The following is a 25,129-nucleotide window of genomic DNA, read 5'->3' as shown; positions in this document are numbered from 1 at the left end:
ACTCCCGGGACCGGGGCAGTGCCGGGGATCCCAGGAGCGGGAGATGGACCCCGAGATCTCCCCGCTGCCGGAGGTCCCGCCGAGCTGCCTGATCTTCCGGGACCGAGGCGGTGCCGGGGTTCCCAGGAGCGGGAGATGAGCCCCCCGGAGCGGTCGGGATGAGAATGGGGTCGATGCGGGGATGCTGTCGGAGCGCTTTGGCCCGGGGGCGGGCTCCTCCAGGGTCGATGCCCCTCCTCGGGGTGCCCTCGCCCCGCACCGCCGGGGGGTTGCACAAGTTCCTCCCAACCCGGAAAGTTGTATTTGTGGGTTTAACAAACTTTGGACTTTCTGGCCCGGGTTTATCAGAGATCTTGGGAACAGAGAGAACTTTTGCTTTCAAACCCCCGCGGAACACGGGTGTCTTAAAGGCGATTTTCAGCACAGCAGCTCGTTTTCCTCTCAATTCCTTCATCCTCTGCAATCCCAGATACAGGCTGGTGTTCTCGGAGTTTGTTCCAGAGTTTATTGCCATGGCGCTGCCCGGCGCTTTTTTGGCTGGGTGACACTTCAGGTTGTCCTCCTGCCCAAGGTGTCTCCCGGACTACAAATTATAACCTTGCTTTATATCGCAACCCTGCTTTTAACTATAATTAAAGTCACGGGGTGCTGCGTAAACATTTTTTGGGGGGGGAGGCTGAATTGGGCACATTGTCTCATGCACCCGTGTCTGTCACCTCCCGTGGGGGATAACCCCTCACATCCCACCCTCAGTCTCCTACCTACGTGCTCAGCTCTAGTCCCACCAAGGAGAAAATCACGTATTATTCAATTGCCTCTATCACAGGGCTGGGCGAAGGTGGTTGTGCAACCCAAAGAGCTTTTCAGTGTTTATCCCTCTTCAGCCAGAGAATATCTTGATTGAACTTCCCACTCTCCCTAGTTGCATCAGCCTAACGTCAGCTCCTGGTTTGGGGTTTTGCTGTGTCCCTTCCCTGCTGGAGCATCTGTCACCCCTTCCTCCTTCCCCATCATCCCGGTTGTCTGAGCTCATCCCTATGATGCTGGAGGCATTTGGCCCATGGGCACAATGTGGCTCCACTGGAGCATCCATCCTTTGCCGAGCCCTTTCCCCGGGGCAGCCCTGTGCAGGCTGGAGAGGGAGGGAAATATTTTTGTGGTTGCATCAGGGTGTTCCTGGCTCCTGGCTTTCCCGTGGATACTGGGAGCTCGTGCACCACTGGGGCTTCCCCAGCTGCTCTCAATGCCCTGCCTTCAGCTCTCCATCTCTCCAAGCTTTTCCCACTGGGTTTTGGGCTTTTTCCACTGGGTCCTATCCAGGGCCAAACCTTGAGGAACTGCTTTCTCTGCACGTGTGCTCATGTGTTGTGAGCACACAACATTTGCAGTGTTGTGCTCAGGGTTCATGGTGTTTAGAGCCTGGTAGGGACCTGGGTGTCCCCCTCTTCTCCTCCTGCATCATCAGCTTGTGGAGCTGCTGGTGATGGCAGTGTCCCCAGTGAGATGTACCCTCCTTGGGGGCCTGATTCTGGACAAAACCTGCTGGAAAACTCTTGCCAAGGATGTTATCACCCTGGGAAGATGTTTGAGTGGACTCCAAAGTGGTGAGGGAGGAGGAGAGGTGATGGTCACTGGAAGACTCAGCTGGGTGCAAGGAGGCTCAGCCCTGCCTTGGTGGCTGGTGACCTCTTTTTCTCTGCGATGCAATCCTAGAGGCTCCTGGCATTATACTGCCCAGGAAAGGCATTGCTGGGGTTGGCACACACAGCTTTGAGCTCTCCTCACATTTTCCTGTGCCCAAATCAAGAGCTGGGACACTCTAAACCCTTCTGGGTCATGGCAGAGTGACATTTCCCTTGGGGAATCACTTGCGTCAACTTCTATTTAAGTGAAGCAAACAACTAAACAAAAGAAACAGCTTTTACACCCTCAAACGACTGCTCATTCCTCCCTGCCGGCCTCTGTTCCCCAGCTGTGCTGGAGCAAGCTGGGACAGGCCCTGGCCAAGGGTGCTATGGGTATGGTGCGGTGCCGGAACCCCAGGCAGTGCCACTGGCCCAGGGGTGATGGTGAGCCCTTTCCTATCCTGGTTGCAGGGTTTATGTGAATTTTTCCATGTGTGGTGTCCAACAGTAAGTTTTGGAAGGGCTGGCACATCCTTAGTGGTCTCATCTGCAGTGCAGGAGATGGATGGGATTCATTTTCGGTTGTATTTGGAGCTTTCCTGGATTCCTGTCATCTCGCAGCTCTTGGCTTGATCCTTACTGGGCTGAATACATCTGTGATCATTTGAGAATGACATTCCTGAAGTCAAGAGCTCGGCGATTGGGCCCCTTGTCCCTGATGGGAATGGGTGGTGTCCCCAGGAGGAGACTGCTCACTGCCTTCCCAGTTGAATCCACTCTTCTGGAAGACACCAGTGCTGGTGTAGCTGTACTTTGCAGAGATGAAACAGTTTGGGTGAGATGCTGGAGGGGTTGCATTGCAGAGCCTTACTGAGCTGACTGACCACAAGGAGGACAAAAAATCCTTTTTCATTAAAAAAAAAGACATTTACAAGTTTTTCTCCTTAGAATATCTTAGGTGTAACAGGACTTTTGGAGGTCTACCAGGTTGGTCCACTGGGACCAAACTCTGCTCAGACTTTCAAGGTATTCCCAGCATGGGAAGGTTTTTCTTGTTTTTCTGCCCATAAATCCCAGGAGGATAAAGAAGTGGGGCACAGAGTTCTTTTCCTGCTGCTGTGGCTATGTATCCCCAGAGCCCAGGATGAGGTCATTACCTTCCCAGTGCTCTTGCTGTTTTGCATCACGTGGAAATTTTGCATTTATTTGTGAAAAGGAAGGAAGAAATCATTTACTTAGGAGAGGATTGTTTACTGTGGGCGGTGAGGCACTGGCACAGGTTGCCCAGAGAAGCTGTGGACACCCCACTGCTATTTCAGGCTAGGTTGGATGAAGCTTGGAGCAAGCTGGTCTAGTAGAAGGTGGCCCTGCCCATGGCAGGGGGTTGGAACTGGATGTCTTTAAGATCCTTTCCAACCCAAATCATTGCAGGATTTTATGGTAAGCTCTGTATTCCAATTTCCAGGCAGAGTGAGCAAGAGGTAGGGTGGCCTTGTCAAGGTTTCCCTAAAATATGGAGAGGTTGAAGCACCCTCCTTCCCTTTTTTAAGTGCAAATGGATTTGAAGAATGGGTTTTAAAAGGCAAATGCAGATTGCAATGAGCAACCTCTTTATGTGAATGTTAAAGAAAATGCCCAGCTATGCTGTAATGTGAAGGGGGAAGAGGGAGGGTTTAAATGAATTTGAGTGGAAATAAATTACAAAAATCACACTAACAGCAGTAAAGTTGGTGAAATGACATTCTGGCATAAAAGTCAGAACAAGAGTAATTAAATATTTAATGCTCGTAAGAGACACTGGCAGATCTCAAGGTATCCAGTGTGATAAAGATGTAAGTAGTTGTCATCTGCTTTAGCGTCTGATCCAGACAAACCTGTTTGTTCCCCGCTGTTCCATTGCAACCAGCCCTGGTCTGGCCTCAGGAATGTCACCCTGGCCCCTGGGTCACACATGGTCTTAAAGATGTTGCCTCATGGGTTGCAGACGGGTGCTTGTAGCATGGCTCTTTCTGGTCCTGTGAGCAAGACACAGGGAACGTCACTGGCTCCCGGCATCCAGCTCCTGACATGGAATGTGGGTATTTTGGGGAAAAAAAAAAAAAAAAAAAAGAAAACCAACCTCAGGCAAAAGTGAATTTATAGCAAAATCCCAATTTGTACCCAAATTGTGTGATCTGGGAGCCACATACCAGTGAGTGCAGCTTTTGGGTCATTCCTCTCCCTCTGGCTGTGAATCCCCATGGGGTGTTTCAAATGTGGTGTCTGGCTGAGGTCCCTCGATTCATTGCATAGCCCCGGGACTTTATCCGTGCTTTTGGGATGAAAAAAGAGGAGTTGTGGTGTCTCCAGATGCCAGGATGAGAGGGCTGGAGGCAGCATAGCCACCCCGGGGCTTGGCAGGGTGGTGTGGCTGGCACTGTGTTTTCCTCCAAATGCTGCCATCCCTCACTCCAGGCTATGCACATTTATATCCCACGCTTCCCAGGAGCATCCCAGGGTGAGCAGGGATCGGGATCGCATCACCTCTCCTTATGTGCAACCGGGGCAAAGCTGGAGCACCGGGCGGAGAAGGCAGGAGGATGAGGCACAGCTCCCCTGGCTGCGCCGCAGCTGCTGAGCTCATTTTTAGCTCATTATTTCTGCTTGGGAGCTGATGAAAGGCAGTTTTCAAAGATGCATTTAATGGGTGAAAATTCATAAAAATGTTTTCCGGGCTCTGTTGTGCCAGTGCAGCGTCCGACCACCAACGCTGTTTGTCACAGCAGTGGCACCGGGGCTCGTGCCAGCATCCTGCATCCTCCCAAGCCCCAGGAGCTCTGTGTGAGTGAGGGATTTGGGGTGCAGGGCATGGCTGTACTGATGCTGCCAGTACAAAATGAGGGGCAGCCATGGGAAAACATACTTCAAAAAATCCCCAAATAACCTCTTTTTTTGCAGATTGGAAGCTTGGAAAACTACTACCACTTTCACCACAGCAAGACATTTAAGCGCTCCACGCTGAGCAGCCGGGGACCACACAACTTCCTCCGCATGGACCCCAAGGTACAGGACTGAGCAGCCTGGAGTGCTGCTCACTCACTGCGGGGTGGTGAGATGGGGCTCCCCACCTGCCCCTGGAGGAGGCTGTTGGTTTGATCTGGGTCACGCATGAGCTGGAGCATCTTGGGGGTGACATGTTACCCTTGAGCCACAGCCCTGTGCACACACGAGTGACTCACTGGACATGGGTATGGAGAGTGGTGGTGAAAAATACGTAAAAGTGACTAAACATTAACATCTGCCCGAAAGCCGGGAGGAAGAAAAGGGGGAAAAGCTTTCCAGGACAGAAAGTCTGTTGCATGCTCGGGGTGTTGATCCAGTTGCCACAACACTTGCTGCCTCAATGGTTGCTATGTGTGAAATCCTTGGCAATAGCTCTGCATTGCTTTTTTCCTAGAGCAAGCATCCAAAGGGATTTTCAGTGCAGCTGAATTGACAAAAGTAATGGGGAGGGGGGGAATAAGACAAGGAGGGACCTGGGTGATCTGGGTTTGGGGTGGTGGGGAAGGGTTTGGGCTCTCCTTTGGCTGTCCTCCTTCCCAAGCTTCCCCTGAGCACTGTGAGATGTGATTTGTGCAGAGCAGGGGAATGGTTAATGGTGAGGAGGTTTTTTTGGGGAGAGGGGGACATAAAAGCAGAAAAAGCCATTTTGGTGAAGGCAGCAAGCATGCTGTAGCAAGCTGCTGGTGCCTGCAGCAATGCCTGGTCACCCTGGGATGTTCCCAGACACCCTTGGGATGCTCTTTCCCAAGATATCTCCAACCCACTCAGCACCACACGTCCCATCCACATCTCTCCAGACACACACAGCAGCCCTGCCCTCCCCAGGCTTTCTGGAAAGATTTGCTGTGAAATATTTGGACAAGGTCTGTAGCACATTTTTGAGGAAGAGGTATACGAGTACACGCGTGGCTGCGTTGCCAGCGGGGAAACCTCAGTGAGGGGAGCCTGGTGCCCTGGAAGTGTGCTGGGCTTTAATTAAAGCTGTTTGCCCTCAGGGGGGTGCATAGGCATCCCAGCAAACGATGAATTCTCTGCATTTGAAATACCCCCTTTTAAATGAGTCTGGTTATAATGCAAACTAAATCAATTGGCTTTTAGTCATATTAACATTTACCTTGCCTTGCTCTATGGGCTCCAAGCTGGAGCAATTAATTCCTGTTCTCTTAATCCTTCCTTATCAGTTCAAAACCTGTTGGCATGTCTTGTTTCTCCCCCTCTCCCATGTACATTAGCAAATCGTTTAAGTGATGCATTTGGATGGCACCAGCTTAGCATGCATGCGAGAAAACATCACCTCGAGGCACGAGGACAGGAGCTGGAATAGAGAAGATGGAAACAAATCTTGCAGAAATCCTGAAGAACCAGCCAATCCGGTTGTTTGCAGATGTTGGGTGGTTCATGCCTTCCAGGGACTATTGTTTCCAGTGCTGTTATTTGTTTGCTGTGGGGGTCGGTGGCATGAGCTGGGCAGGAGGACCACGGCCAAGCTCTCTGTCCTCAGGAAGAATCTGGGAAAGGGGAGACTCTAGGACACAGAGGGAAGCAGCCAGGGTCCTGATTCTTGTGTGACCACGGTGCTGCTGAGCTGCCCTGTTGCCCCAAGAGACCCTGCAGCTGGCTGCTCCTTCTGGGGCTGATATGAGCCAAGAGATGGAAAGGGAGGTAGGTGGCAGGTGATGGAAAGGGAGGAAGGATGTGGCAAATCCAGCAATTCTGGGGACAGATTGTGGTGGTGGGAGGCGGGGAGGGACAGTGGGATGCAGAGTGAGGTCACGTCATGCTGTGCCACACCTCTTAGGGCTCCACTTGCATCTCTTACTGCCATAAACTTTCCTGGCTTGCTGGGATGCTCGTGTTGGTCCATGTAGTGCCTGAGCCTCCATCCTCACTGCTCCAGTCTCTTAATCCTCATCAGGGGATGCCATGTCCTTAGTCCCTGTGCCTCTGGCCATGCACCACTCCAAAATCAACCCCATCTGAATTATTTGGTGTGCTTTATGGCAAACGTGTTGGAACCATTTTGTTTATCCTGGATCTCCACTTTGACTCCTGCACACCCACTGGGATAAGCCTGGAGCTGCAAAGGGAATTGCACCCTCACATGTGCTGGTTATTGTGTTTGGTGGAGCCTCCCAGGCTGGCCAGATCCAGGCCTCATCCACTGAAATCTCAAAGTGAGGGGGAGCATGAAAAGCTCCCTCTCTGTTTCCATCAAGGGTGAAGGGTCCAGCTTGGGGCTGCCTGTGCTTCCTCATGGGGTCCTTTGGTGCTACTCACAGTCACCTCCTTATTGCTAATTGCTGCCTTACCTAAAGGAGCTCCAGGAGAGCTGGAGAGGGACTTTGAATGAGGGCCTGGAGTGACAGGACAAGGGGGACTGGCTTCACACTGACAGAGGGCAGGGTTAGATGAGATACTAGGAAGAAATTCTTGGCTGCAAAGATTGTGAGGCCCTGGCACAGGTTACCCAGAGAAGCTGTGGCTGCCCCATCCCTGGAAGTGTTCAAGGCCAGGTTGGATGGGGCTTGGAGCAACCTGGTCTGGTGGAAGGTGCCCATGACAGAAGATTTGGAATGAGATGAGCTTTAAGATCCCTCCCAACCCAAACCAGTTTGTGATTCTGCAATAATTAGGATTTGCAGGGTAGATCACGGACCCTGGGTGTCAGGACTATAACAGTTTGGGCCATTTCCAATAGGTAAAAAGCCTTTCTTTTAGTTTTTTTACATTTCCAATAAGCTTTTCCCCCACCCTGGATCAGCAATGGCAGTTGATCTGAGTTTCATGAGCTGCAGGAGCTGTTACAGGGATGCCCCAGACTCCTTCCTGCTTGCCAATTTCCCATGCCAGCCACACTGATTTATCAACTCCTTCTTGAAATCGATGTCCTTAAACTGCTGATTTCTCTCTGTTCACACATGACGTCTCCATCGACTCCTGGCTGGCAGTGCTGGGGTCAATCAGGAGCCTGTTTGAGATGAAGACATCCCTGTGAGGCAGCTCCTGGCAAAACCCCCAAAATTCCACACCTTAACATTGCTGCATCCAGCAAAGCAGCAGGGAAGGGTGGTAGCTGTGGCTCAGGCAGTGAGACCCATGGAAGTGCAGCCAGGGAGTGGTGCTCTAAGGAAAAAAGCCCGTTATTTGGGCCATAACCTCTATTTAATGTATTTTTATTTTTTTTTTAACTAGACCATGAAGTTATATTTTTGCTTCCAGTGTTTAAATCCATCACTGTGTAAGCAAAGTGGTGCGCTGTTGGCAGCCAAGGCAGCGTGGAAAATCATTTTTCTATGAAACACATTTTTTTTTTCCCCTTTCAACAGTGTTTTTTTCTTTATAATATATATGTGTTTAAAACCCAAGCTCTAGGCTGGAAGCTGTCGGGTTTGTGACATCCACCTCCATCCGAGGCACAAAGCAATAAACTGTGCAAGAACTCAGTTCAGCTGACAGTTTTACATAAATGAGCTCAACAAAAGTTGCACTTTGTATTTTTATTCCTTTTGTTACAAAACCTTAGTCACAACAATAGAAACATCCCCATGAGCAGCTCTCAAAAGACCCGGAGCCATCAGGAAGAAAGTGTCCAGCAAGGAGGGATGTGCCACACAGCCCTCCCAGTTCATTGGCTGGTGCCTCCTTTCTCCCCCAGCATGAGCACCTGTAAAGATTTGGTCTATATGTTGCTTTTATAACCTTTTTCACTAAACTTTTGTCTCACCTCCATGCTGAAGCCAGGAAAGCCCTTTGTGTGGCAATAAAGGGTCTGGGGGGTGGTTAATGCTTGACAGGGATGGGATGTGACTGCTTCCAAAGCAGCACCTTAGGCAGCTCCCACCACAGCACCGTGGGCAAACACCAGCATTTCCCAATCATGGCCTTTTCCAGATCATTTCCCGTTTGATGTCTTTGCGTGTCATGCCCTGCTGGAAAGCAAACAAATGTCAGAGTGGTCAGCTCCAAGGCCACCTCATATGCAGCCACTGCCAAAAATACTTCTGTGGAGCTGGCCACATCCCCTGAGATCTGCACAGCCATGTGTGGCCATCGCATATTTTTGGGAAATGCATGTTGTGCTTGGGTAAAGCCCCCAGTTTTTATTATTTTATTGGGAGGAAGGAGCTCGAAGGACGAGCAGCCCTGGTGCCAGGTGGCACAGTCTCAGGGCTGAGCTGCTGCCTCCCAGCCGGCAGGAAGGATCAGCCCAAAAACTAAGCCAAGCACCTGAGTCTTTTCCAAAACTTTGACTAAACACTGAAATATGTGATCTGTCTCCAGCGGGACTCCAGCGCATGCTTCTGTGCTTTGCTAAGCTGGGGGCTTTAGGCACACACTCAGAGGTGACGTTATTTGTGCTCCAGGGTTTTGCTGCACCGGCAGAGGAATCTGCTGCCTGGCTTAGACAACACACAGAGCTGAGCTCACCCTGTTTGTCTGTCCATCCATCCTGCCTCCTTCCAAATGTAGCTGCTGTCTGCACAGCAGCTCTGGTCACGGAGATGGGGGTTTGCCAGAGCACGAGGTGATGATGGGATGGGTTTGGGCTGGGGTTGGCATTGCTTCTGCATCCCATGTCCCATTTCAGTGGGCAATGCCAGGCTCAGTGCCCATGGGTGATGCTGACCCAGGTCTCTGATTGCAGGTGGACTGGCTGCAGCAGCAGGAGGTGAAGAGGAGGGTGAAGAGGCAGGTCCGAGGGGAGCCACATGCCCTCCCCTTCAACGACCCAGTATGGCCCAACATGTGGTACTTGGTGGGTGTGTCATTGTCACTGCTTTATGGGGAGTCATTTATTTCTAAGCAAACGCATCATCAATCTTTTCTGAGCCCAGCCAGTAATGAAATAATAGCAGCAAATGTGCTTGGCAGCAGGATTTAAAAATTGTGAATTAATACACCTGAGGATCTGGTTTGAAGTGTTTCACCCTTGTTAGCGGCCCCTCATCATGGTCTGCGCAGCAAAGGCTTGGGAGCAGCCCTGCTGTATTTTACCCATCCCAGAGCTGCAGCCATCTATTTGTAATATAATTTTTCTCCTGCCTGCTTCATCGATCTGTATTTGACAGGGAAATTCATTGAAAATTAAGGGCGGAAAGGAAGCGAGCACTTCAAAACCCAAGAGCCCATAGTACTTGAAATGGAAAAGAATAATAGGGAGATAGCATTGCCTGGATTAACTGCTGCTGGATGGGTTTGATCTGTGGAGTAAAGTTATAACAAATCTGCAAGTTATATGGCAGGGGGTGGGTTGTAAATATATTTTCTGGTTGATTAAATGGGCTCCCAGCCTGGCTGTTTGCTTAGATGGGCTGGAATGGGGTTGCAACCCTTTTGCAGCTGTGTTTGTCCCCATAGCACTGTGGTGATAAAAACAGTCGGTGCAGGTCGGAGATGAACATCCTGGCAGCCTGGCAGAGGGGCTACACGGGCAAGAACGTGGTGGTCACCATCCTCGATGACGGCATAGAGAGGAACCACCCTGACCTCCTGCAAAACTATGTGAGCTGGGGGATGGACGGGATGGACTGGGGCTGATCCTCGCCATGAATTGATTTATGGAGAATTTCAGCGTGTAAACACAGCTGAAGTCTGTGCATTGGCATATATAGAGGAAAAGGTTTTTTTAAAAAAAACCAAAGCTTGAGATGTTTTTAAGAAGGAAATGAGGTTTTCAGATAAGAAGGTTTGGGGGAAACTCCCTTTGCAGCTGCCTGGGAAGCAGCCTCCTCCCTCTGCTCACCAGGGCAGAGCCAAAAACCTGCATGAACCCATTCAGCCCCAGCTCAAACCCCACATGGCCACAGTAGAAGGGAGGGGGGTGCTGGACCCAGCAGGATTTGGGGTTCAGAGGAGCAGTCCCTGAGGTAGCAGGATATGTCCCCTGGGAAACACAAAGGACTGCAGCCTAAAACTATTTATTCTGAGCAAACTGTCAGAAACTAAGGGGAAAATGTAATATTCTGCTCTGCTTGCCTGCGCTGGCCATCACTCCAGCTACTGGCCACCACAACCATCTGGTAAGTTGACTCTAATGGTGACCACATATTTTCAGGACCCTCTTGCAAGCTACGATGTCAATGGGAATGACCATGACCCAACTCCACGCTACGATGCCAGCAATGAGAACAAGTATGTGATGGTAATTGCCATGGAGCAAGTGGTCTGGGGGGGTCCCTGAGGCTGGGTGTCCCTCTGCGGTATTTTCCAGATCCCTTTCCCAATTCCCAGTGCTGCAGAGGAGGCTGTGTTAAGGGTTTTGCACAGAGTCCTTGTGTTTAATGCAAATCCAGCTGGTGCCAACCGCACTAATTGAGGAACCCTCCAGCCATCCAAGACAGCACCAGGAGGTTCCTTGCCCTGGTTGGGGATTGAACCACATCAGTCAGAATGGCTGGCTGAGATGGCAAAGCTTGGATGCATTTTTTGGGCTTCAATTAAAGTGGGATGGATATGTGTGGAAAGGAAACAGGAATGCAAAGAGCAGCCTGCATAGAGGTGCAAGATGCAAAGAGGAAGTTGCATTTAGGTGCAAAATGCAAAGAGGAAGTTGCATCAAGGTGTAAAATGCAAACAGCAAATTGGATTTAGGTGCAAAATGCAAACAGCAAATTGCTTTCAGCATTAGTTTCCTCCACCCGCTTGCTGTGGGTTTTGAGTAAGGGCTTTCCATCTCTCTGGGCAGTTTCTTCCTCTGCTCCAGCCTTGGGGCCAGTTTTGGGTGCTGGGTGGGGTGTGGCTGGAGGAATCCTTTGCCATGGCCATCAGCTAATGGGGGGTTTCTCCTTGCAGGCACGGCACTCGCTGCGCGGGGGAGGTGGCGGCGGCGGCAAACAACTCCTACTGCATCGTGGGCATTGCCTACAACGCCCGCATCGGAGGTGAGGCTGGTGCCTCTGTAGCTCCCCTGCCCTTCACCATCCCCCTGAGGGACACCATGCCCACCCTGGTCACACCAATGGGCTCCTGGGGCAGGTGGTGATGCTGCTCCCCCAGGAGAGAGTCTCCTCCTTGGTGCCTCAGCTGCAGGGAACCCCCAGGGTGTTGGGGGAGGATGGGTGATATGGCATGCAGGGGGCTCTGGCTCCATGTGTTTGGGGTGGAAACTTTCTGCTTGGGCTGCGTCCTTGCCATGAGGGTGCACATGGATTGAGGCTGTGGTGTTTTTACCCCAAAAGTCCATAACTGCTCGGGGGGGGTCTGTCTTTGGGGCGGCTGTGTTTGCTATGGTCAGTGGTGCTGGCTGAGGTTTAGAGCTGATGTCACTTGTTTGTGGGGTCAAGGGCTGTAGAGGGGAGCCACTCAGAACAGGGGAGGTGGGGAGACCCCCAAAATACCCTCAGGGGAAAAAACACCAAGAAGGTAGGGGGCCAGAGATGCATATTAGAGGAGTCTTCTTCACAGTCCCTCAAATAACATGATGTGTGGAAAGCAAATGAATCTCTATCATCACATTGTATCCTGGTGCTAATTAGAGTTGCTGAGTTCATTTGCATTAGCCAAGCTGGTTTGAGATGGGGCAGTTCTGGCCAACCCAGTAAACCCTAGGGAGATGAGGGTCTTAGTGGGGATGGGAGTGTGGTGTTCCAACTACATGGCTGGTGGAACCATGTAGGGGACAAATGCCTGGAGCTGGGTTCTTTGAGTTTTCAGCCCCATCCCTGGCATGGCTGGAACAGGAGAGGGGCTTTTCCTGCAGCCCCTCTTACCACCCCAGTGCTGGGAGAAGTGACCGTCAGGAGCATGGACCCAAGCACCCATGGGCGGATTCAGGGCTTAATTCCTTCTTTTGGCTTATTCATCTTGGCTGTGCAGGAAACAGCTTTCGTTAGGATTGTGTCTGCATGGGAGCAGTGTCCACAGGGATCTTGCTCCTGGTCAAGCACCTCCAGTGGTTGTCTGTGCTGGGAAAATTCCCAGAGGGAAAAATAACCCTGGGGACAGTGAAGAGTGGACTGGGAGGGGCTGTAAAGGCTATGGCACATCATCCCATCCTATCTCCTGTGCCCCCTACATATGTGATGGCTTCTTGCTTCTTAGAGGCTTCTTGCCTCTGAAAACCCACCACACCAACACCAAACTGCAGCAGAGCAAGGCAAGCTCATGGTGGGATTTATTGGATCCTGTAGGATCAGGCCATTCTCCTTCATGCTCCTTTCTCCACAGCAGCTGTGGAGACGAGCATTCCTTGTTGACTTTATGACGACCTCTGGGTCTCATTTTAATTTGCTCCCTTAAATGAGTGCCTTGCCTCAGGGGTGTGCTGGGGAGGTGTTGAGTGAGACAAGGCACCTGGCAGAGGGCTAGGGGCTGGGGGCTTCCCACAACGTGAGCAGGCAAAGGGGAAAAATAAGAGTCTGAGCCATATCAAGTTTGGGATCATGGAGGAAAATATGCTATAGCTGCAGTGAGAGTGATTTTAGATGGATTACACAAATAAAGCAGCGATTAATGAGCACAACTTGTTGGGGAAGCCTATTTGTCACACTCGGAGAGCTCCCATCTAATTTTACTGGTTGCTCTTCAGTGCTCTTGCATTGCTTTTCATATACCCTGGGCAAAACACATCACTGCTCGAGGAAAGGGCTCCTGCCATTCCTCCTCCTCTTCCCTCTCCTCGAACACTCACTTTGGAGGTCGGTGTTGCTCCCTGTGTGACACAAAGCTCATTTATTTTGCAGCACCCACCCCTGCTCCCTCCTGCTCCCCATTATCTGACTAGGGAGTCCCTCATTGTGGGTGGCTCTCTCTTGGCAGCCTTTGGGTTGGCTTTGCATTGACTTTAGGCTGATTTTGGGCTTGCTGATGAAAACAGCCACATTCAGCAAGCACAAACCCCATCCCTCAGCTGGTTTTCCTTGCTGTGTGCAGCTCAGACACTGGGCTTGGCTTTTCATCCCTTGTCCTTGTGTTTTCTTGTTGACAAAGAGGAATTTTTTGGGAACAGCTCTGCTCCCTGGTTTTACATTTCTAAGCTTGGTTTTGGCTGGTTGGGGACAGCGTCAGAAGGAGATATTTGAGTTGACTGGTGTCCAGAGTGCAGCTGCAGCTGGAATGACATCTGCCTGCATTTGTTTGCTTTAAGACAAAATACATGTGGAAGGGGAAATGCATTTTTATAAACCAGACTCTCCCTGGCTGACAAAATATGATGCTGAAATCTCCAGCATCACTTTTCCTGCAAAGGCTGTTTCTGGGCAGCCTGTGGGGATGCCTGGCACCCTCTACCCACTGTGTGGAGAGGAAATCCAGCAGGGAAAGCGTGATGGAGAGCGGAGGGGGTTGTGCTCTCATATTGCAGTAGTCGGAGGCTGGGGGTGGGCAGCAATCCCCCAAGCCCATCCCACCATGGCTGGTGGGCTCTGCCTGTGAGCATCCTGGCTCGTACCTGCTGGCAATCCCAGCAGGAAGTGAGAGTTTTCCCAGGTGGCACTGTTATCCCACTATGTGTTGGGGTCCTGGCTCTGATTTTGGCCATACAAACCACAGCGTGGGTTTTTTCCTGGGGCTTCTCCCTCTCCAGGGAACCACTGGCATCAGTTGGGCAGTGATGGGGTTTGGGGACAGTCACAGTCATCCCCACTCAAGGGGCGGGGCTTCATCCCACCAGTGTGCCTGAAGGTGGGGGGCATGAGTGTTCAGGAAACACCAATATCTTCCAGGTGGAGAAATATGCTAGCTAAGGAACTAAAAGGGGAGAAAAAAGGATTTTAGTGGGGGGATTTTGTTGCTGGGGAGTGCAGTACCACTACCACCACCCATTCCCCAGCAATGGAGGGGAAGTGAATTTTAACACCCCCTTCTCCATCACTTGCCATGAAGCCAGCAACACAGAAAACTTCCCCAATACCTCCCCAGCATCCTGCTGCCAGGCTTGTTGGCATGCGGGGCCGCAGGCTGAAGCTATTCCAGGCACGCCTGAGCCGTGTGCTTTCTGCCGCTGTTAACAAAGCCCTTTGATTGCAATCCTCACACTGTCATCCACGCCATGAAGCCCTAATGTCTGATGTTTTTGTGCTTTTAGGCATTCGTATGTTAGATGGAGATGTAACAGATGTTGTTGAAGCGAAGTCGCTTGGCATCAGACCCGATTACATTGACATTTACAGCGCGAGCTGGGGGCCAGATGATGATGGGAAGACAGTTGATGGACCTGGTCTATTGGCCAAACAGGCTTTTGAGCAAGGCATTAAAAAGGTGTGGATCCCACAGCGCCCAGAAGCGCTTGCCCTCCTCCTCCTGTCCCATGGGAAGGGCCGTGGCTGGCCCGGGGTCTGGTGCGGGGATGGGCAGCTCGGCCCCCTGAGGCAATGCCAGCACTAGGGCTGGGGCGGGGGGGAGCCAATCATCTCTAATTTTTCCTAGTTTTCCCCGGCATCCCTAAGAGCTCCGCTGGATTTGGCAGCCAAGGGTGGTGACGGTGGGAGGTTCCTGGTGATGGTGGGACCCCTCAGCATGGCCGGCAGAGCCCTGGCAGAGCAGGGAGGCCCCAGGTTGTGTTGCAAAGCTCTGCCGGGATGAGAAACCCAAAGCGGTTCTTGGGGGGGTAACTTTGCACCCCAAAATGTCCTCCTGGATGCTGGCATGGATGGAAGCAGCAGTATCCCAAACCACAGTATGTCCAACCCCCTCCTCCACTCTCCTTGGGCTCCTGGTATCCTCTCCCAGGGGTCTCTGTCATGTTAAGCATTCCCTTGGTTTTCCACCTGGAACGAGTGGCTGTGTCATGGCTGGGAAGGGACATGGGTGTTGCCACAGGATCTGACAATGGATTGTTGTCCTTGAGATCCTCCAGTAAGAAAGTTCAGCCAACATCACATGTGATTGACAGCTGTCAATCCCTGCTGGGGATGCCCTGGCCTTTCTGTGCCCGCTCCCTTTTTGAGTACTTTTAAAAAATGCCCAATATTGGCTAAAAGCATTGGGAAAAAGGCCTTTCTTGGCAGCTTGGTGCTGCGGGTAAGTGGCTCAGGGCTCCACAGTGGACATCCATTCCCTGGGTGCTCTGGAGAATCTGGGGTTGGGGTTCCATTGCCAGCAGCCCCAGGCTGGGCTGTGAAGCCCCCACTTCAACCTCTGCCTTCACTCCTTCCTCTGCTGCCTCTTCCCACAGCGTGCCGGGAGTCAGGGTGGCCTCTTATCTCAAAATAGGGTGGAGTGTTTTTCCCACTGTTTACTTGATTTCCTGCTGGGGCGGTGAGCCTGCCGAGGAATCCATTGAAGTGCCGGGGAGTTCACGCCGTGTAAATATGGGGGAACAAGCTGCTTTTTAGACCTTATTTTTCCATGCAGGAGCAAACGGGCAGCAGCAGGGTACTTGCCTAGCACAGCCCCACTGTCTTGGGATGCTTGTTTTTGCCTTTCAGGAGACACCCTGGTCCCCCCACTGCCCCCCTGTGTTTGTAGCACCCACCATCCCACATGCACAGCTCATAATTGCCAACTCCATCTCCTTAAATAACGAGGAAAGCTGCAAGCAGATAGTTAACCGCCACCTTTAGCCTGAGCAAACAGCTGTAACCGAGTTATAAATCCTTAAAATTGAGTTTTTAATGGAAACATTAAAATAACCTTTATCTATTAGCGATAGGACTGCGCTGGGGTAATTTATCATCTTGTTTCTTGTTCCTCCAGCCACGCTTTATTAGTTCCCGAGCTAACGAGGGGATATTTATCCTGGTCATTCATGGAGTGCTGTTGGGCAAACACCCAGGCCCTGCAGTGCTGAGGAAGCAGGAGATGCTGTGCATCCCACAGCCAACCCATGAGCTGCTGGGGTGAGCTGGATCAGCCCCAGCCTGGCCAGGGAGGGATTCCCTGGTTTAAATGACAGCCAGATCCAGGTTTTATAGCAGCCAGGAGCCCCTCACTGGCATTGCATTGGCTTAGGAGGATGGCAAATTAAGAAGCTAGATGTTTGGGGTCTGCATACAGAAATCTTGATTGTTCCTTGTTTGAGAGCAAAGGGAAAGAGTGGATTTTTCCAATCTGAGGGAGCTGCAATATGTGGTGAGCTCTCGCTCCACCAGGAAATGCTGTCAGGTGTTAGCTGTGCATTGTTGTAGTGTCATTCATGTGCCTGTTCATGTCCTCATGTGACCGTGCTGGCTCCAAACCCACTTTTCCCGAGCACAGCCCTGCCTGGGCATTGTGGGGATGTGGGTTTGGAGCAGGTCTGAGCCTTTCTTGGGTCCCATGGGTGCGACACTTGGGGTGAGGGATGAAAGGGAGGTCTGGGCTCCCAATCTTCTGATCCCAATCAAAATCATTGCTACATCTCCACATGCTTGGCCAGTTGTGCCTGGTTTTATTCCTCTGATTAGTGATTTGGGAACACTTGGGTTGCATGCAGTGGGACCCATCCTCGGAGATGACTTTGGTGTGGGTGAGCTGGAGGGTCACTGTCTGTGCTGAGCATGTGGGCTGGGATGCTGCCACCTTGGAGATCCAGGAAACCCTGGAAAGTGTGACGGGAGATGCCAGCAGCAGGCTTGGTGGGCTGGCAAGCTGGGTTGAGCTCTCTGTGACATGGAGCAGGGCAGTAATTCCCTTGGCAATTGCACTTTTTCTTGCAGAGCTCCAGACAGCTCTATTAATCTTTGCTAGGGAAATACCCACCCAGTTTGGCTGGGAGGCAGCCCAGATAATGAAAACTTTCATAAAGTAAGGAAAGAGCCTGACTTAGACTGTGTATCCAGAGGCAGGGTCAGCTCAGAGAGCCTCTGCCCCAGGAGGGGGGCGAGACAGGTAATAAACCATCCCACTCCCCCTGGCACCTAAAGCCTACAATAAATCCCAGTGAATTCCTCCAGAGCAAAGTTGCTTTATTACTATTATTATTATTGTTGTTATTATTATTTTTTGTGGAGAAAGCTGCTGCAGAGCAGTGGGAGGGAGGTAAACACCAGATCTGCCCAGGCGAGTGCCGAAATCTCTCAGTGGCAGGAGCAGCCGCGGGGAGGATGGGGCTGCTCCACTGCTTCCATCGCCTGCCAAGCCCGGCAGTGCTCCATCCTTCCTGGAGAGCCCTGCCTTACGGGACACAGAAGAGAACCAGCCACTTCATTTCCTGCCCCTAACCCTTTTGGATCACAAAAAATCCTCCTTTTTGGGATATCAGTACCTTGCTTGTGAACCTCCACCGGGCTGGGTTATTCCTGGGTGTCCTGGTGTTGGGTTGGATGGAGGGGTGAATGGGGTTCATACCCATGGTGTTGGCTTCTTTAGGGGCCCCTTGTTGGCACTATGGCTGCTGCTGCCAGGTGGGATTTTCCCCCTGCTCCAGGGAGGTGTGGGCAGCAGGCACACCCCTCCCACCCCCCCCCAATTCCCAGTGGGGTCACACAGCTGTACCCAGTGGGGATGGCTCCATCAGATGTTACAGCTAAGTGATGGGGAAGGGAGAAAAGGCTGGGATTTAAAAAATAAAAGACAAACAAAAGGAACCTAAAGGATAGGCTGGGAAAAGGTTTCTGGTGGTTTGGGTGGTTCACAAGGGGTTTTGTGGGCGTGGGCGATTTGAGGGATTCCTTGCCAGTTCCTCCTGCAAGGCCATCCCAAAAAGCACCATGTGTTAGCGCCTGGTCCAGGGACTCTGAGTACCTAAGATATTTTTCCCCATGGGGAATGTCAAAATCCTGTTGCTGGAGGCTCTCCCATCCTTGTGGGGAATCACTGCTGGTAAACTGGGACTGGCTGAGGCGAGGGATGTGTGTGGGGACTGATGCAGGGGGGTGAGCACTGGGCAGGGTGGGACCCATCCTTCCACCCTAACCAAACCCTCAAAAATCAGACTTACCCCCTCCTCCCCATGCCAAGATGGCCTCTCATCCTGGGCAAACACCTCCTCTAACCCTCCATCCCCTCTGTGCCCGCAGGGTCGCAGGGGACTGGGGTCCATTTTCGTCTGGGCATCAGGGAACGGCGGCAGAGAGGGCGATTACTGCTCCTGTGATGGCTACACCAACAGCATCTACACCATCTCCATCAGCAGCACCACCGAGAACGGCTACAAGCCCTGGTACCTGGAGGAATGTGCTTCCACCCTCGCCACCACCTACAGCAGTGGGGCGTTTTATGAGCGGAAAATTGTGAGTTTTACCCCAACATCGAGTGGGGCAGCATCCCCTGGGCATTTTCTGCATGGCTGGGCTGGGTGATGGCTCAGTTGTAAGAGCCAGGCTTTGTCCTTAGCTCTGCAGTGGGTTTTACACTGGTCATCAAGAGCTCAGGGATGTCGTGATTTCCCTGGTAACTGGGTGAAAGGGCTGGAGGTTTGCAAAAATACCCGTGTAAATATTTACCTGTTCCCCAAAGTACTTCTCATTGTATCTTGTTTTTTTTTTTTAAGAAAGTGAATTTTGAGGATTTTTAGCCTGAGAGAGAAAAAAGAGGGAGGATGGAGGCATTTAATGGGGGTGTGGCAGCCCCAAACTGGGAGCTGAGGCTTTCTGGAGCCAAGGAACTGCCTGAAAGTGTGAGCACATGTGGATCAGTGCAGTTTTCCCTGCCACCCAGGCTATATTTGCCCTATCCCAAAAGCTCCTGTGGCCTGGGCCCACCAAGGCTGATTGTTACTGTCATCCCTGTGCATCATCTGAACCTTGGGAAATAAAACATCTCCCACCAACACAGCACCTTACCCAGCCTGGGAAGGGAGTTTTCCACCCAAGTGAGGTGTTCTAACCAAAATTTATGTGGGTTGTGTTTTTTAACAAGTAAATAATTTTTTTTGGTATTAAGGAGTGATTTCTTTGGCCCTCAAAAGATGAATTTCCAGCCAGAAAACAGATTGCAAGTGCCATTTTCATGGCACCCCAGGAGTGTTTGCACGGCTGAGGCCAGCCCCAGTCCAATGCTACAGGAGCATTGTTGGGAAAAAATCCAAACCAGCTTCCCATCCAGAAATCACCAGATTAAATCAAAACTTAGGAGCCTTTTAAAATGAGAAGAGGCATCTCTTGGCCCCTCACCTCCTCTCCAAAATTTTGGTACCCAAACATCGTGCTCTGTGTTAGAACAAAAAAGCAGGAAATGGCTTTTTTTTCTTTCCCTACGCAAATGGAAATTCTTGTCCAAGACCAGGAGCTGGAGGTTTTAAGGGAAGTGTTTAATATGGCCCAGATCAACATGCACCCCTGGACGTGTACCCACACCAGCTCTGCCCTGCTGACACTGCTCCATCATCTTTTCCTGCAGCTGATCCACAGCCAAATGGATTTTTTTCCCCTTTCAAATAGTTTTTGCACCTTTGAGCAGAGGAAAATGGAAGCACAAGGGTGTTTTCTCATACACCAAATGTATCTGCAGCCCATTTTTGGGGCTCTGTGTACCCCAGTGGCATTGGAGTCATGGCAGGGATTGGATACCAGCAGGCTCAGCTCCTCTCTGGCAGCATCCCAAACAAATCTGGGGTGCTGGATGGGGTAGTGCCCATGCTGGGAGCATTTTGGCAGCTGCATCTCCTCTCTCCACAGGTCACCACGGATCTCCGGCACCGCTGCACCGATGGCCACACTGGCACCTCTGTGTCCGCCCCGATGGTTGCAGGCATCATTGCCTTGGCTTTGGAGGCAAAGTAAGTGTAACCTCATCAGGAGAAATGTTCCCTCATTTAGCACCTGGTGAGCAAAACCTGAAAGAAACAAGGTGGTTTTGTTTCCTCTGGAGTGATTCAAAATGGGACAAAGTTATTTTAAATCACTCCTTTCTGGCAAGGTTTTATACAGAATTGTTGTTTTGAATCTGATCTTCCCACAGGTGTTTTATTGATCTAATTCTTCACCTGTTGCCATCTGTTGAAACTTTTGGGGTTGGTGACATCAGTCAGGCTTTTCAGTAGGTGATTTGAAAACGCTGACAGCCAGCTCCAACGGGAGTTTTATAAATACTTCCTGGAAAAAAAAAATGTCAGAAAACATCACAGACATTGGGAAATGTCAGCAGAAGTGATGGTTTTCAGCAAGTGTTGCATTTCTGGGGGAAAAGGACTGCTTTTTCATAATGTCAAAGACTCACAGAACTTAATTGTCAGCAACACACCCCTGGTTCAAACAAGCTGCTCTTTTCCTCTTGTCCCCATCCTAGTCCCATCCTGGTTCCATCATGGTCCCCCAGCCCAGGAACAGCCCTTGGGCATCCCTGTGTTGCTTCATGGAGTGTCTTCTCATGAGCTTATTATTATTTTTATGGAGTGGAAATAAAATTAAGGCTGGGAATAAGAATAAGCCTTGGGGCAGGGCTGCACTCTCATCCAGGGATGGTGATTGTGGCTTCATTCCTCCTCCTCTGATTTAATCCCAACACCCAGGTCGGGTGAGAGCATTTCCGGAGATGCCGTTTTCATTACAAATATATTAAAAGCTTTAGATGTAATTTTTGAATTGTTTAGCTGAGGCATAAACAGCAACATTAACTAGCAGAGCTTGGTGCTCAGGCATTCCATTATGACAAGAGAGAATAAATTGAATTTCTTTCTTTAAATGTTGCTTGAGAGCAATATAAGTCCCAGGTCAAGATGCTGAACAACTGACTGTAAGTAAAGCGGGGAAAATTCCCCACCAATATCCCTGAGCCGGGGTCGTGAGTGGGCTCAGAAGCACAGAGCACTCAGTGTCCAGCACTCTGACACAAACCCAGTCCGGGGAGGTAGAGGCAATTTGGGTTTAATTTTTCTGTTTAATGAACAATCCAGGTTTTATTTCCAGCAGTTTTTTGCTGTTATTTCTACAAAGGGAAGGTTTGCTCAGCATTGTGTATCAGCGAGCTGCCGAGCCCACTATCCTGTCTCAGGATGTGCTTTGCTCCCTATCTCCTACAAAAAAATAGGGAAAACTTTCCTGATTTGCTTGATTTCTACCCTAGAGCATGAGAGCTAAATAGCCTTACCCAGGAGTAAATCCTGGAATTCCCATGGGCATGTGGCATCCCTTCCTCGGGCACACCACTCTGCTGGGGCACCTCAAGTGGTGGCAGGGTGTCAGCATTTAAACCGTCAATCCTTGCTTTTTTCCGAGCAGGAAAGAGGGGTGGCTGGTGTGTTTTTTGGTTTTATTTTTAACTCAGTGGGGTACCTGCTGCTTCTGGGAGGACTGGGAACAGCAGAGCCACCCCATGAGCCACGTGTCATTGCAGCCCCCTGCTCACCTGGAGGGATGTCCAGCATCTGCTGGTCAAAACCTCGCGGCCGGGGCACCTGCGAGCGCCCGACTGGAAAACCAATGGAGCGGGGCATAAAGGTGAGAGGCCGTGGGGATGGAGGTGGCAGGGCAAGAACAGCCAGCCAAGAGAAAATAAAGGTCTCCAGATCTTTGCTCATGGGGATAGTTCACCGTGGGTGGCCACTGTCAGGTTCCTTGGGGGTTCCTACCTTCACGCTGTTAAGTGAAAGGAGGAGAGGGCAATAAGTCATGGAGTGGATGCTTGGGACTCTTGCTTGGTAGAGGTTTGGAAAACTTGTTTGGTGGAGACTCTCCTGAGCTGCAGAGTTTCTTAATGCTTTCCTTGGGCTGCTCCCAACAATGGGTTTTCCATGGTGCCAATGTGGATTTGGGATGTAACTTGGCCAGGATGATGAGCTCCATGTGTTGAAGCACCTCATACCCCAATGGGGTCAACTCCACACCTTCCCTGATGGTTGGAGGATGCTCCACCGAGCACCAGGGAGGAGCTCCTGATCCCTGCTGGGAAGGCTGGGCGTTTCTGAGTCTTCTCTCTTTCCAGTTAGCCATCTATATGGCTTTGGGCTGGTGGATGCTGACGCTATTGTGGTGGAAGCCAAGAAGTGGAAGATGGTTCCTCCCCAGCACGTCTGTGTGGGAAGCCTGGACAGGGTGCCCAAGTGAGTGTTGTGGGGTCTGTGCCTATGGCTTAGTGAAGTGCAGGTCCCACGAGGGCTCTCCAGGGCCAGCTTTGACAGTGGGATTTTTTTTCCCTTTTGCAAGATTTCACTTCCCAGACCAGTGATCAGCAGGGAATTTTTGAGGGCTGACAGTGAGAGACCAAACCCACCTTTCCTGCTGGGTCCTATGTGAGCAGTGATGTGTTGGTCTCTCCGCCCTCTTACACCAAACACTTTGTCTTGATGGAAGACACCAAAAACTGGTGATTTGTTACAAAGATTCCCAAATTCCCAGTGTCTGGGTTCTCTTTGAATTCGGCTTTGGGTTCAAGCTAGCTCAGGTTCACATCTCATCCTTGGTAGGTCAGTCCCTCCTAGGTTAAAGAGTGGGATCAGGGATCTGACCAAGTGGACACTCCTCATTTACCAATGCCTGGCTGTAGAGCAAGAGAGTTGTTCATCAGAAAAGTCTTTTAGAGACTTGAATATGCAAAACAGGGATGAGTGCGGAGCCAAGTGTGTTCATGAAGCTATTTATCTGATACAGACACTAATTACAGCCCAAAGAGGAGCACTGCACTCGTAATTATAATAAAGCAGCGCCCTTGCAGCCCATAAGGCATAGATCTTTTAAACACTTCAAACTCATCTCGTTACCACCCAGCAATTCAGCAAATTCCTGTGCTAGGACACTGGGAATTGCAGTGGCAGATAAGATAATTTTTGCTGTGAAGCAGCAGGACACCAGGTTCAAATATAACAGGGTGTCCACGCCTGGGAGCCAGGGGCACTCTGTCCCCATCCTGATGCCATGCCCTGTCCCTGGTAGGTACATCCGAGCTGACCATGTGCTGCGTGCCAGCACCCTGAGCAGCGCCTGCGCCGAGCACCGGGACCAGCACGTGCTGTACCTGGAGCACGTTGTGGTGCGGCTCAGTATCGCCCACCCACGCCGGGGGGACCTCCAGATCAGCCTCGTCTCTCCGGCCGGGACACGGTCACAGCTCCTCGCCAGGAGGTGAGAGCAGCCAGAGCCAGGGTGTGTCTGGGCTGGGCAGCATCATCCTTTAGGGGGTTGCTGTGAGTTTCCTTGGGTTTTTGGGAAGGTGGGGAGCATGCCCAGGTTTCAGCTGCAGGAGTGCAAGGGTGTGTGTGTGCAAAGATTCCTAAAATCCTCAATTACCTATCTACCTTTTGTGATAAAATATGACATTCAAAGTCACATTTCTTGGTGCATGGCATTACTATTGCAGGGTGTTTGACCACTCCAATGAGGGCTTCAAGGGCTGGGAGTTCATGACTGTCCACTGCTGGGGGGAGCGGGCGGCAGGGGAGTGGACCCTGGAGATCCATGACACGCCATCCCAAGTGCGCAACCCTGCCGTGCAAGGTAAGGATTCCCCAGTGCCCACCAGTCCCTCTAGCTCCCAAAACCCTTTGTAGGCTGCTTCACTTGGCTATAAATTTTGCTGTGAGTTTTATGCTCTCTGTATTGCCCAGATTTTCAAAAATGGGAATGACATGTCAGCTCTGAATGCAGGAGGCTGCAGGTCTGGCTGAGCTGGAAGCCGGTTTTCTCGCAGCAGCAGCAGCAGTAAACTGGCTGCACCCGAGAGCCAGGTTTCCAAAATTAAACTGTAATGAGTCAAAATGAGGAAACCCAAGAGCTGTAATTGTTGTTTGTTTGTTTTGCTTCACTGCTGGGACATCTGGCATGTGGGCTGGTTGTGCAACAGCGCAAGGGGATGATGCCCCTCGGGCTGCAGAGGGATGGACATCCTCCTTGGACTGACACCAAGGGGGGGTGGCGGGGCTCAGCCTGGCCCCCTGCATGTCCCCAACCCTGCTGTATCCCCCTGTCCCCAGCTTGACTGCCTGCTCCCTGACCCCTTCCCAGCAAAGGAGCCATGTGGGCAGGATCTGGCCCCGCCGGGAAGCGGCAGCCGCCTTGCTGGCTGGGGGCAGCAGGACATGAAGCATCCTGCCTGGGGCTGGAGTGCGTTATGGGGGTGTTGAATCCACAAAATCATTGATAGGAAGCCAGGAGTATATTAAAAATTTCTCCCACGCTACTTTCTGGCGGAAGGTGCACGTGGGGGTGCATTGCACAGAAAGTGTTTCTGTTTGCTGCCTTCACCCAAAATCTTTTGAACTTGGAGAGCAGCAGCAAAGCGCCCACAGAGCTGCTTTTCCCCCAGTATTTACAGTTTGTGGCGGGTGTTTCTGAGCCCCTCACAGGCATCGGGTCTTGGCAAAACATAATGAAAACAAGTACATTAAGTCATCTCCTCAAAAAGTCTGCTCTGGGTTTGAAGCAGAGAGGGCACAGCAAGAGGAAAAAGAGGGACAATGCTCCCAGCTCGTAGCAGAAATCGGTATTAAATGTTAATTTAATACCACTAAATTGGTTAATTTAATATCAATTAAATACTATGAGTGTCGTGTTACTGGTACTGCTGCATCCCCACATCGGCCCTCTGCAGCCTGGGCTTTCCTCACAGAGGATATTTTAGATTTAAAGCAAATTCAATTCTTTTGGCAAAGGTGCTTCCCCAGCTGATGCTGCCAGAGCTTGACCCTTTGCAGGCTCCACACCAGCACTGCTTGGTGCAGCAGGTGTGTC

The 25,129-nt window shown here is 51.1% G+C and overlaps 1 protein-coding gene across 1 annotated transcript in view; it reads left to right on the top strand.

The window, feature by feature from the left end:
* PCSK6 (proprotein convertase subtilisin/kexin type 6) overlaps window positions 1-25,129 on the top strand; it is a 34,422-nt gene that overhangs the window by 644 nt on the left and 8,649 nt on the right. The window contains exons 2-13 of the mRNA XM_069025512.1: window positions 4,563-4,667; window positions 9,313-9,423; window positions 10,026-10,169; window positions 10,723-10,799; window positions 11,460-11,548; window positions 14,692-14,864; window positions 18,545-18,757; window positions 20,144-20,244; window positions 21,801-21,904; window positions 22,389-22,506; window positions 23,336-23,524; window positions 23,760-23,896. Coding sequence (XP_068881613.1) covers window positions 4,563-4,667; window positions 9,313-9,423; window positions 10,026-10,169; window positions 10,723-10,799; window positions 11,460-11,548; window positions 14,692-14,864; window positions 18,545-18,757; window positions 20,144-20,244; window positions 21,801-21,904; window positions 22,389-22,506; window positions 23,336-23,524; window positions 23,760-23,896 — 1,561 coding nt within the window. The remainder of the gene's footprint in view (window positions 1-4,562; window positions 4,668-9,312; window positions 9,424-10,025; window positions 10,170-10,722; window positions 10,800-11,459; window positions 11,549-14,691; window positions 14,865-18,544; window positions 18,758-20,143; window positions 20,245-21,800; window positions 21,905-22,388; window positions 22,507-23,335; window positions 23,525-23,759; window positions 23,897-25,129) is intronic.

The sequence above is a fragment of the Aphelocoma coerulescens genome, chromosome 10 (genome assembly GCF_041296385.1).
Source record: "Aphelocoma coerulescens isolate FSJ_1873_10779 chromosome 10, UR_Acoe_1.0, whole genome shotgun sequence".
NCBI lineage: Eukaryota > Metazoa > Chordata > Aves > Passeriformes > Corvidae > Aphelocoma > Aphelocoma coerulescens.
This window is presented reverse-complemented; position numbering and strand designations above follow the sequence as displayed.